This window comes from Fusarium musae, chromosome 3 (assembly GCF_019915245.1).
Source record: "Fusarium musae strain F31 chromosome 3, whole genome shotgun sequence".
NCBI lineage: Eukaryota > Fungi > Ascomycota > Sordariomycetes > Hypocreales > Nectriaceae > Fusarium > Fusarium musae.
In genome coordinates, this window is record NC_058389.1 from 2125841 (window position 1) to 2136807 (window position 10967).

A 10967-nucleotide genomic window follows, 5' to 3' on the forward strand; every position below is an offset into this window, starting at 1 on the left:
TTATTCCTTCCCCCAGGCTGTTGAGCTCGCCCACTTACTGCTAGGTAAGGCCAGCTGAAGTCGACTTAAGCCCCTGATCTCCACCCACCCACGTTTTGGAAGCCATTTGACCAATAATTTTCGGATTCGTATCATGGTGCGGCAGTTGATTGTCGATCGTCAAATCACGTAGCCTTAAAACATATTTACGTGGGGGAGCTTAGGTAGGCTCTGACCCTGGACTCTGGCTGGGCTGCCGTCATGAGATGTCATCACATGTGATGTGGCGGTGCGCTCTCGATTCGCGTAGATCGTTCGTCACCCAAGACAAGACAAAGGCCAATTTCCAAGCGCGCGCCAACACATAAATCACCATCCCTCGTTTTCCTTTGAGCTGGGCGGCCTCTTGTTCCAGACTAGAATAGTTAAATAGCTGAATCCCCACCTGCCGCATCTGCGAACAAGCCATACCCCCCCGAATACATATAACAAAACTCCAAAATGTTGGAATACTTGACCTACAAAAAGATCAAGAAGAACAGAGCGGAGAAGGCGGCTGCTGCTGAGGAGACTGCGAAGAAGACCGAAGCTGGATCTTCGGTAGACCCATCCTACGGACATGTACCGGATTTCAGCAACGATGCATCTCGTGCATCAGGTCATCAACACAGGCGGCGAAGTACGCAGCATAGCATCAGCTCCAATACCCCTCCTTTGAGCCCAGTCCTCGACCGCGACGATGAGGCCTGGCTGCAAAGTATCCTGGAAGACGATGGCCCAGCTCCGCCTTTGCCGCCACGCATCAACACCCCTCAGATCGACCTCTCGTCCGCATCTGAGAGTGAGATAGAGGCGGTAAAGGCCTTACAAGAGCCCAAGAGTAAAAAGGACAAGAAGAAGGAAAAGAAGGAAAAAGAGAAGGAGAAGCACGACAAACAGCCAAGTCGTCTAACGGCTTTATTCACGAGACACAAGAAACCACAGGATGGTCTTAAGCCAGAAGATAACGTCGCGCCACCGGAAGCCGAACGTGAGGAGCAGGACCTTGGTAACGTTCTCGACCGCCTGAACCTCCAAGCAAAGAACAATAAGATCGTCTCTCTCTCCAACGAGTCATCCGAGCTCCTGTCCCGTTTCACACAAGTATTTAAGGATCTAGCCAACGGCGTGCCGACAGCATACGGTGACCTCGCAAGCCTAGTTGAAGATCGCGATGGTGCCATCAATCGCGGTTTCGAAAAACTGCCCTCATCTCTCAAGAAGCTTGTTACCCAGCTTCCAGATAAGCTTACATCCTCCCTGGCGCCCGAGCTCTTGGCGGCGGCAGCGGAAAGCCAGGGTCTCAAGGCGAATACTGAAAAGGGCGTTAAGGATGCCGCTATCGACCTCCTCAAGCCATCGAATTTGTCCGATCTAGTCACAAAGCCAGGGGCTGTTGTTGGTATGCTCAAGGCTATTGTCAACGCATTGAAGGTCCGGTGGCCTGCATTCATCGGTACAAATGTTATATGGAGCGTTGCTTTATTTTGTAAGTATCGCTTCCCAAACTGTTCATGTATTTGCTAACACTGAATAGTATTAATGTTTGTACTTTGGTATTGTCACAAGAGAGGCCGCGAGGTGCGACTGGAGCGTGAGAAATCTGCAGCTGAGACACCTGTTGATGGTAGCGATCGTATCGAAGAGCTTCCAGATGACCCTCCTCTTCCAGGACCGGAGGCGGCGGCGGCGAGTCGTAATGCTGACCGGGCAATACTTGGAGATCCTGTTTCCCCTTTGTCTGAGCCATCCCCGATCCCTGCTGTAGTCGAGCCAGCCTCGCCGGAGGAACCGGTTCGTCGTCGATGAGACGGTGCCTAGACAGGACTTCCGTCGGTAAGCAGGTTGATATATGGTGACGAGCAGTAATTACGACATGGTTTATGACGAAATGAGAATGGAGCCTCGGGGCAGTGCGATACCAGCTTTTACTATTGATGGACATGGTATGAATAATAAACTTGATTTCTGCTTTTTCACAGTGGGTATCTTTTGTAGGTTGAGATGAACATCTCTTCTCGAGGCTTTCGTGGCTCAGCTATTGGACATCATCTGGATAGAAAGAGACAACATATTTTGCTACGCTTCAATCGTCTTGGACCACTTCCTTGATCTCTTCTCGTCCAGGAGCCATGGCGACAGCTTCACTCTTGTCGCTCACACCTTGGCGATCTGTTGCCCCGCCCCCATCTTTGGACCAAAAGTCCACCTCATCAATGATGTCCCAGACAATATCCTCTGCAATTTGGTCAGAATAACGCTCGCTCACAGGGTGCATCTTGTTCAAGCGAGCGTTCCCTGACCAGACCTTATCGGGTTTATCTTCGATCTCGGCTGGGGGAGGATACCAAAAGTCGGGGCCGAAATTTACCTCCACGGCGCCTCCATGGAAGACACTTACGGCAGGGTAGTATCCGAGCATGCCGTCATCAAGGCCTTCGCGACCGCCAGCTTGGCCATGAGGACGCGAAGCTGGTGGAAGGAAGCCAAGGAGATTCTCGAACGGAGTTCCCATTAGAACCCCATTCTTGTACACGCGGATGCAAGAATTGGGAAGCGTGCGGAGACTTGGAAGAGGGTGATTAGGACCAGGTTCCTCTGAAGAGCCACCGCCAGCCCCTGCCGGATTCATAAGATCTTCCAATTCTTTGGCGGGGGAGTACTCGCTCTTCTCGAAATAAGTATGCGATTTGAAGCGTATGGGATAGCGATCGCGGACAATGTTATGGCCTTCAGCGGTGGCCGCAGGTTCCTCGTCGGTCTGATCAACAACTGGATTATACTGCCCAAACATGACCTTGCGGTGCAATTGTTCTGATGGAAGTTGAATCTCGAGGCCGATGATATCACCCTCTCGAATGCCTTCTCCTGCAGGAAAGAATTCCTTAGGACGGGACATATGTACTTTCTCTCCCGCGACATCACGAAGGCCATAGCTGTAAGCATCGAACCCCACGGGCGCATCAAGTGAAGCCTCTCGTCTTGCCCAACCTACGCGGACATGCTTGCCTCCTTCCGGCTTGGACTCTCCGTCTTTTGGTGGTCGAACTCCTTGTGTGATTTTGCATTCCCAGTACCATCTGCCCTCCCTGACAGCCACGTTGGCCCTTGCCATGCGAAATCCTTTTTCGGTTGTGACGTGACGAGCCGACTTATCAAAATAAACATGTCCTGCTGAGTCCTCGAAGCTCAAGTGGGGACCATATGGCTCTGGTTCTGTGCTTCGGTAGTAGATCATGGACGGAAAGAGAGGATCGGCGATGCAGGGAGTATAGCGGAAGCTCTTCTTATTAGAGACACTTTGACAGTTAGCTTGAAGGTATTCAGCAGATATAGTCTTGGCTTACTGATCCGATGTTTCAAAGAATTCGACCGTTTGGCCGTCAGGGGCAGTGACCTCGTGGTGTGCCGTCAAGACAGGACCTCGAGGAGGGTTGAAGTTGGACAGTTTAGGCTGCCCCAAGTTGTATCGTAATGGGCTCGAATCGCTTTGTTTCTTCTGTGGCTTCGACTTTGGTTTTGGATCAGGTGTCGCACGAACACTATCGCTTCCTTTGGCCTCGCGTTTCTTTAGAGTATCCTTCTTTGCTCGCGCAGACTTGGATCTAGAATTCTGAGCAGGATCTTCAGGTGCCAAAGAGTCGGGAGGCCTGACTTCGGGGTTCAGTGGCGAGGGAACGACAGGACTGTGACGGCCTTCTTCAAGGGGGCGCTTTTGAGGAACCGAGGATAAAGGAAGAGTGGGTGTTGGCTCTCTTTTGGGAGAGCTCCCGAGGTCGGACGCCATCACCAAAGGGAATGACTGAGTCGTTGGCGATATTGCATAGAAGTAGATAAAAGTACAGAATTGATGTCGAGTGACACGAGACGATTCTAAGTGATGCGACGATGCGGCGTGACAACCAGACTGCTACTGATGCTGATCGTTCTTGGGAACAATCAACAAAGCTAAGTAGCTAAAGGTACTGATCGATAAGGAAGTAACCATGAGCATGGGTGAGATAAGATAAGATAAAAACGAGAAAGTGACCTCAAGCTTTGGCTGATAAGAATCGAACGGAGAGAACAAAAAAGAGGGCCCGATCTCGGCCTAGCGCGTACAGTGGGGGGCAATAAGTATGAATACCGGGCGTGTATGATTTTTCTGCTACTAGCCTAATTTAGCTGTCAGTATGTGTATATCTCTCTCACATATACCTATTCTTTACATTAATTGGCTAGATTATGCCTCTAGCTAGGATTGGAAATGAAGATAGCCCTTTTTAGGCTAGAGGGTGTGTGAGAGTACATCAAAGGGTATTCATACTTAATGCCCCCCACTGTATTGGATCTGAGTCGGTCAGGGCACCAGGACGGCGATCCCCTGCGCAAAAATACCACCAGCGGCGCCAAGGCACGAACCTAACGAAGAGGAATTTCTCCGTACTAGCTGAACCAATCAGAGACAACTTAATGTAATCCAACGCATTTCAGGGGCGAAATGACAAAGTTGACAGAGCCGCGGTGAGGAAGAGGGGCCTACTAGAACGTCCTAATCTAAGGGCCTTTCGCTTGGTTCCTCCACTGTGACGACAGTGAACACGCTGGGAAGGGTCCCGTCCTTTCTGCAGGTTTTCTGGCGTGACGAGATCTGGAGAGTTTGGCAGGCAGTTCTGGTTTGTGAGGCATACCTTAGTACCTACATAGATCTCTCACGTGAAAAATACGAACAGTACTCAGCATCAAATGATATCCATGCAGTCGGAAACGGCACCTTTGGTTCAAGAGCTAAGAAAGACACTAGAAACGAGATGAGAGTGTCTAGATCGAGTCGGTTGTTTTAACCCCAACCCACCAGCGGCCGTCGTTCCATGCTGGGGCCGACTCCCCGTGAAATCGCATCATGTGTCTGTTGAGTCTCGTCTTCCTTCTGGTTTGTTTTTTGCCTTTGCACGTCACTCCCCTCCAACCTAAGGACGAATTAGACTTTACTGCCACTGAGGGGTACGAGAAGGAGAGAACAGAGGGAACAAGAGTCAGCGAGTCTCTGCTGGGCCCCATTTAGGCTCATGCAATGCAACGCCAGCTCCCGAGACCCGACAACCAGTCTCCAATCCACCATAACTAATACCAAACAATCTGAAGGGCAGAAGACAAGGCAAGGCAGAGCAAGGCAAGGCAATCAAGAAAGCACAAGCCAGATCCAATTCCAAGACTAAGCCCCAGCCCCATTGGATACCTACCTTAGATCAGGTCTTGTCTGATCATCAATCGCAATCACCTTACCTAAGGTACTCACTCTGCCCAACTTTCTCTGCCCTCTCTTTCTGGTCTGACCTGTGCCTCTCAATCTCAAACCAGACGGAATTGGTCGTCCATCTGCTCTGTCAACTGTCCTCTCTGAGTTCCCTCTCTTACCCTTGACCTCTCTACCTTTTCCCTTGGAAGACCATAACCCCCACCTTGTCCTCTCTTGGTCTCGGATACCCTTCTCCCGGGGTCACCGTCCTTTCCTCCACCGCCATCTGCCATCTGCTGTCTCATTGCCTCGCTGGTTATCGATCTACGGACGGTATCTCACGCGCGCGTGCACACAAACACACACGCAAACATACACCCTGGTCTTTGGTCTTGGCTCTGCTTGGCCACCAATTCACCTTCCACTGTCCCAGCCTGGTGGTCCCGCAAGACTTGGGAGTCTTACGCCTCAACCCATTGACGAAGTCCTCCCCTGTTATTCGCCAAGCACCACATTCAATTATACCTTGCCTAGGAACGAGACAAGGCGTGTTCCGTCCCCATCCTCTTCTGTCAGTTTGTCCTGCACTTCGCTTTCGGCCGCCTTTTGTTGTCTTACCAACAACAACTGTCATTGCGTAGTCACAGATTCATCACCCTTGCACATAGTCTACGGTACTTTTCCTTTCCACCTTTTTGATTTGGTTGATAATCTTTGTTATCTCCTGTTCTTGGTTATTCCCTTCGTCTTCTTTACTACACACTCCGCACATCCTTGTCCTCTCCTCTCCTCCCCGCGGCTGTCAACTCCTCAACCTTCTTCTTTGGTCTTCTCGGCCTTGCAGTTGCGCCGGTCCCAAGTATCTGGTCGCTATCGCGTCACTCTCTGACACCTGTCGTCTGACCAATACCTGGCTTCCCGTTCGATCGGACTCGATCCATCCTTCGATTGGTCCTGTTTACTACTAGGTCAGCTGCCGACGCATCTACAGTCCCTTTGTACCCTGGCGACTTGTTCGACTCGTCTGCCCACCAGCAAAACTGGCAACTTGACGATACATATCGCCGGACTGCAGATTGGACTCTGAACTAGGTACTTCTTTCATTCTGACTTACACCTCACATCGAGCCAAGAAAGTATTCCATCTGTTTGGCTCGCTTCGGCGCCTGCGAACTCTTGGTTGCGGAACCCGGCCCCGGCCTCTCTCCGGATTTGCCTCCTTACTCGGCCGGTTCGAAGCCACTTATCAATCCGCTGCACCCGATTACGAGTCGAGTGAAGGACTTTCTTTTGTCAACCAAGTTTCATTCTTACTCATCCTCGACCTATACGACAATCAAATCAACCTACCGACCCTCGATATCAACGCCAATGAATGCTATAGACTTCGGTTTGTAACTGATCCGTCGCATTCCAACTCAGACTATTGAAGTACACCCATTCGCTTCATCTGAACCATTGCCGTCTTGTTTCCCTCGATACTGTCAGCCCTACCTATGGGCATGAGCCAAGAAACCCAGGAAACGGCGCTGTATAGCCATCAGCGTGAGACGGCCTCAGTGCGAACTGCGCTGCCATCACGACCAATGTCCTCGAAACCAAGTGATAGCCCGGCTGTTCCTTCTCAGGAGCGGACCAGACTCCCTACCGGCCAGGACAATCGTGACCGCCAAAATAGACTAAGTGGGAGTCCGTCTGGCCCTAAGACAAGCCCAGCTCCAGGAAATATGTCAAAGCAACAGAGTCCTGGGGCAGAGCATGGTTCAAAAGCAAGTCCGCCACCTAGTGGTAGCCAAGGACAAGTTTGCAGGTGAGTTAAGTAGCTTTACTTCTATAGCAATCACTCTGCTTATACCGATGATAGTAACTGTGGAACCACCCGAACCCCTTTGTGGAGGAGATCACCTCAAGGTGCTACGATTTGCAACGCCTGTGGTCTCTATCTGAAAGCCAGAAACGCCTCTCGCCCGACTAGTCTCAAGCGACCACCAAACGTTGTCCCTGCAGACCCTCCGCGAACTACCGCACCGAAGCCCTCTGCAGTCGCAGGTCCAAAACCTGCGTCGAATGCGACCTACATATCGGCTGATCAGACTGGAGGGACTTGTCCTGGAGGTGGACGTTGTAACGGAACGGGTGGTGCAGAGGGCTGCAATGGATGCCCTGCCTATAACAATCGTGTTTCGAAAAGTGCCAACCTAGGTGGAACGCAGAAACGACAGAGCTGCCAAAGTCGAAGTGAAAGTACCAAACCGGAACCGGTGCCTCTGGATGTCAATGCCTTGCAAAATCAACAGAATTCGAATGCCACGGTTGTGATTGCATGCCAGAACTGTGGCACCACTATTACGCCTCTCTGGAGGCGTGATGAGAGTGGCCACACCATCTGCAATGCTTGTGGTAGGTATTGTGCGTTTAGCGGTTATCAAACAGTATTTATTAACAAACCTAGGCCTATATTACAAGTTACATGGTGTCCACCGACCGATGACCATGAAGAAATCGACCATCAAAAGACGAAAACGAATTATCCCAGCGTCGCAGGATGAGGAGATGGAAGATGCAATGGAGCCAGCTGAAATGCAAGATCAATATGTACAAAATGCTGAGAAGGGGTCAATGAATGAGGATGGATCCGTCAATCTGGGTCTTCGTCGCCGCCCAGACCATCCGCTCACGATCGAGCCTCAACCGGTCATCCGACCTACAAGTAGAACAATATCGCCACTGCCTTCGACCTCGGATCTAGCTGCGTATCACCAGTCAAATAACCCACGTCAGTATACCGGATCCCTGAACGACGATAATCGACTGGCCCCCATGGCGTCTATGTCATCAAACAACGATAGGAGAACGTCACTATCCCCTGCCTCGTTTCTGTCGCCAACTCGAAAACGCTCCTTCTCTACCACGGAGAGTGAAGCATTTGCCTCACAAGAAACAGGACAGGAGAGCTCGAAACGAATCTCCTCGATCAATATTAAATCGATACTGAATCCATCGACATCAGCTACCACTCCCCCCAATTTAGGAACAGGAAGTGACGACGGCGACTATTGCTTACCTCCCATACGATCACCTGGTAGCACTATAGCATCAGCACCGAGCCCTAGCGCCTTTTCTAACCGGGATAACACGCCAGGTGCTGGCCCGCGTGATTTCGATACTGAGAGGATAAAGGCTGAGCGTCGAGCAGCCTTACAACGCGAAGCGGACAAGATGCGAGAAATGCTTGCCGCAAAAGAGAGAGAATTACAAGAACTTGGACATGATTAATGAGTAGGATCCACGATAGGACATCAACGATTTATGAGGTGCCTCTTGGTCAGCAAGGTGTCACTGGACGCGAAATTTTAGTGAATGGAAGGCGAGTTAGGAACCGGCGCATTTTGGATTTCACAGCACACAAGGCCTTCTCGGATGGGTTTCAGCTCATGAAACTGGAGTTATTGCTGTCAAGGAGCATGGTGTTTGACATACGTGTCTGGTCTGCTTTCTTTCTTCTCTTCTAAAAGCTATTGAAAGGATTATACAGAACTACTAGCCTCGGCCAGCGATACCACTCTATCTCTCGAAAAGCACATTGTTTACGCTACGGAAAATGCACATATAGACAGGGTCAGGCTGTATGCATCGCAAGATAGTTTACACGAGCCAGGAAAAGAGAATGCGGTGTCGCGTTGAGCGACTGAGTTGACAACTTGATCAAGTATCAGCTTTGAGCCTACTTTCCGCTTCCTCTTTGATTTATTCATTGTGATAACGGCCTTTGTTGGAAAACAAGATTTTTTTGATAGAATTGGCGTAGTGTCCCGAGACAAAAAGTCCATTCTACAGATGGTTTGCGAAGGTGCTCGCACAGCAAAGCTACCGTTGTGTGGACATCATAGCGTGGCACAAGACCCCCTGCTCACTACCTACGTAGGTGCTCAATGTGTACATAGCCCAAGTTTGACAGGCCATTGGGTATAAGAGTAAGTTGCCATGCAGGAATGAAGTGATCAGAAAACCCTAGATGTCGCGTGACCGCAACGAACCATGATGCCCCCAAGGATCATGAAGTGCAAGGCTTGTTGTTTAGGCTGGTTGATCCATACAAATGCAACACTACGGAGAGAAAAGCGGCGAACTCGTTTACCACAGACAGTGACATTATGATTTCCGAAAAACAAATTCCAAGACTATTTAAGCAATGCAATGAACTATCAGAGCGGACCATTAGAGAAGGTCTAACGACGGGTAAGATGGCAAACGGTGTCCTCAAATTCTTGGAATACCTAGATATGCTAGAAGTATCACCACTAGCATGCCATTTATCAACCGCAATACACATGAGCCATTCATGATATATCCCTCCTAATCAACCATGTAAAACGCCTGGCGTGGAGTAGTTGATCATCGACCCATGTAATTGCAGCCTCCAGGGAGGGGGTAGAGCTGTCGTGCAACTATGGTGACTACCGTTTACGGATACGCTACGTCTTTTAATACATTCCCTATATTAGAATTTGCATCTGCATGCATCATCTACGAGTGCCTTGTGCTAGCCGTTCATTGCCGCTGGACAAACTTGACGGATGACGTTCCCTGCTGCGTGGTCAAACAAGTCGGGATATCATCTGCATAGCGTATGAAATTATGATTGAACTGTAAATCACAAACAAGTAACCTATCAATAAAATTTGGCTTGCTAATTTCTGCATGGCTATCCTAAGCCCGTAGATTGCTGTCAGTCTTGGTGTTCGGGAGAATTAGATATGGTCGTTGCATGTTACATTCTAGAGGAGTAAAGCATTGAACATGTCGCGACAGCATAGCCAACAGACTGAAACGCATCGATCGATTTATATATGGAAATGATTGCACTCGACATGAGGACTCGACCCTGTTCAAGTAGGTTACTGTGCTTTCAGGCTTCGCCCCAGGCTGGGCGTGGATGTGCTTAGAATCTCAGCCGACCTGGACAATACCAGCAACATCGATTGAAAGGAGATTATAAAAAGTCATAAACGACTGCAACTGAGCTGAGTTGATGTCGATGTCGATGTTGATATATGGAAATGCAGGAAATCCCATAGTTCACTCATAGAACTAAGCACTACGAACTAACTTCAATGAGAGGAAACTTAGGACGAGAAATGACCAAGATAGATTAATTAAGCTTATAACTAACAGCCGCCTGAGATATTTTATATTTCACCAAGGTTGATGATTCTTTTTGCTTGAGGAGTAATGGCTTGAGGACCAGTGCTTTTTTTGAGTAGTACCAAGCAAAACCCAATAAGTTAACCGATCAATCTGGCGACAGACACTAGGACTTGTGTCAGCAGGATAGGGCAGAAAACGTTTGGTCAATACCATATATGAAAGTAAATAGGTCTCTGAACGGCCAAGGTACCCAGGTAGACATATTGTGATATTGCTCAGCACCATGTTTCGGATCTTGCCGTATATGCATGCATATTGAGCTAATTTAGACTCGCGGCATTTATGGAGATCCAGATGTTTTGGCTGTCTATCTCCGGTTGGGATCCATCCGATCAACATAGTTAGAGGATCGATCTTGAAGCAAACGTAACGAGCTTTGATATAGTTGGAGTTATATCTGAATTGAGCAGAATCTGAAAGTCCTGGCATCAGTACTTCATTTTTGTTTCTCCTGGAAGTAATGTATGCTAACTGCTGCACACCCATAGGCGCCTCCGGAGACTCCGACCCAAGGTGAGACGCA

The 10967-nt window shown here is 49.4% G+C and overlaps 3 protein-coding genes across 3 annotated transcripts; 2 read left to right on the forward strand and 1 right to left on the reverse strand.

Moving 5' to 3' along the window:
- Nucleotides 1–480: 480 nt before the first annotated feature.
- J7337_004123 (uncharacterized protein) lies at nucleotides 481–1827 on the forward strand (the record flags this gene model as incomplete). The annotated part of the gene is made up of 2 exons (XM_044821825.1): nucleotides 481–1507; nucleotides 1556–1827. 2 exons carry the CDS (start codon nucleotides 481–483, stop codon nucleotides 1825–1827), a joined length of 1299 nt encoding a protein of 432 aa, XP_044683158.1.
- A 277-nt stretch (nucleotides 1828–2104) lies between these two features.
- Nucleotides 2105–3805, reverse strand: J7337_004124 (uncharacterized protein; the record flags this gene model as incomplete). Its single annotated transcript, XM_044821826.1, has 2 exons — nucleotides 2105–3317; nucleotides 3366–3805. The coding sequence occupies 2 exons, from the start codon at nucleotides 3803–3805 to the stop codon at nucleotides 2105–2107; spliced, it is 1653 nt and encodes a 550-aa protein (XP_044683159.1).
- Nucleotides 3806–6822: 3017 nt separating this feature from the next.
- On the forward strand, nucleotides 6823–8512 carry J7337_004125 (uncharacterized protein; the record flags this gene model as incomplete). Its single annotated transcript, XM_044821827.1, has 3 exons — nucleotides 6823–7046; nucleotides 7101–7636; nucleotides 7689–8512. The coding sequence occupies 3 exons, from the start codon at nucleotides 6823–6825 to the stop codon at nucleotides 8510–8512; spliced, it is 1584 nt and encodes a 527-aa protein (XP_044683160.1).
- Between the last annotated feature and the right edge of the window lie 2455 nt (nucleotides 8513–10967).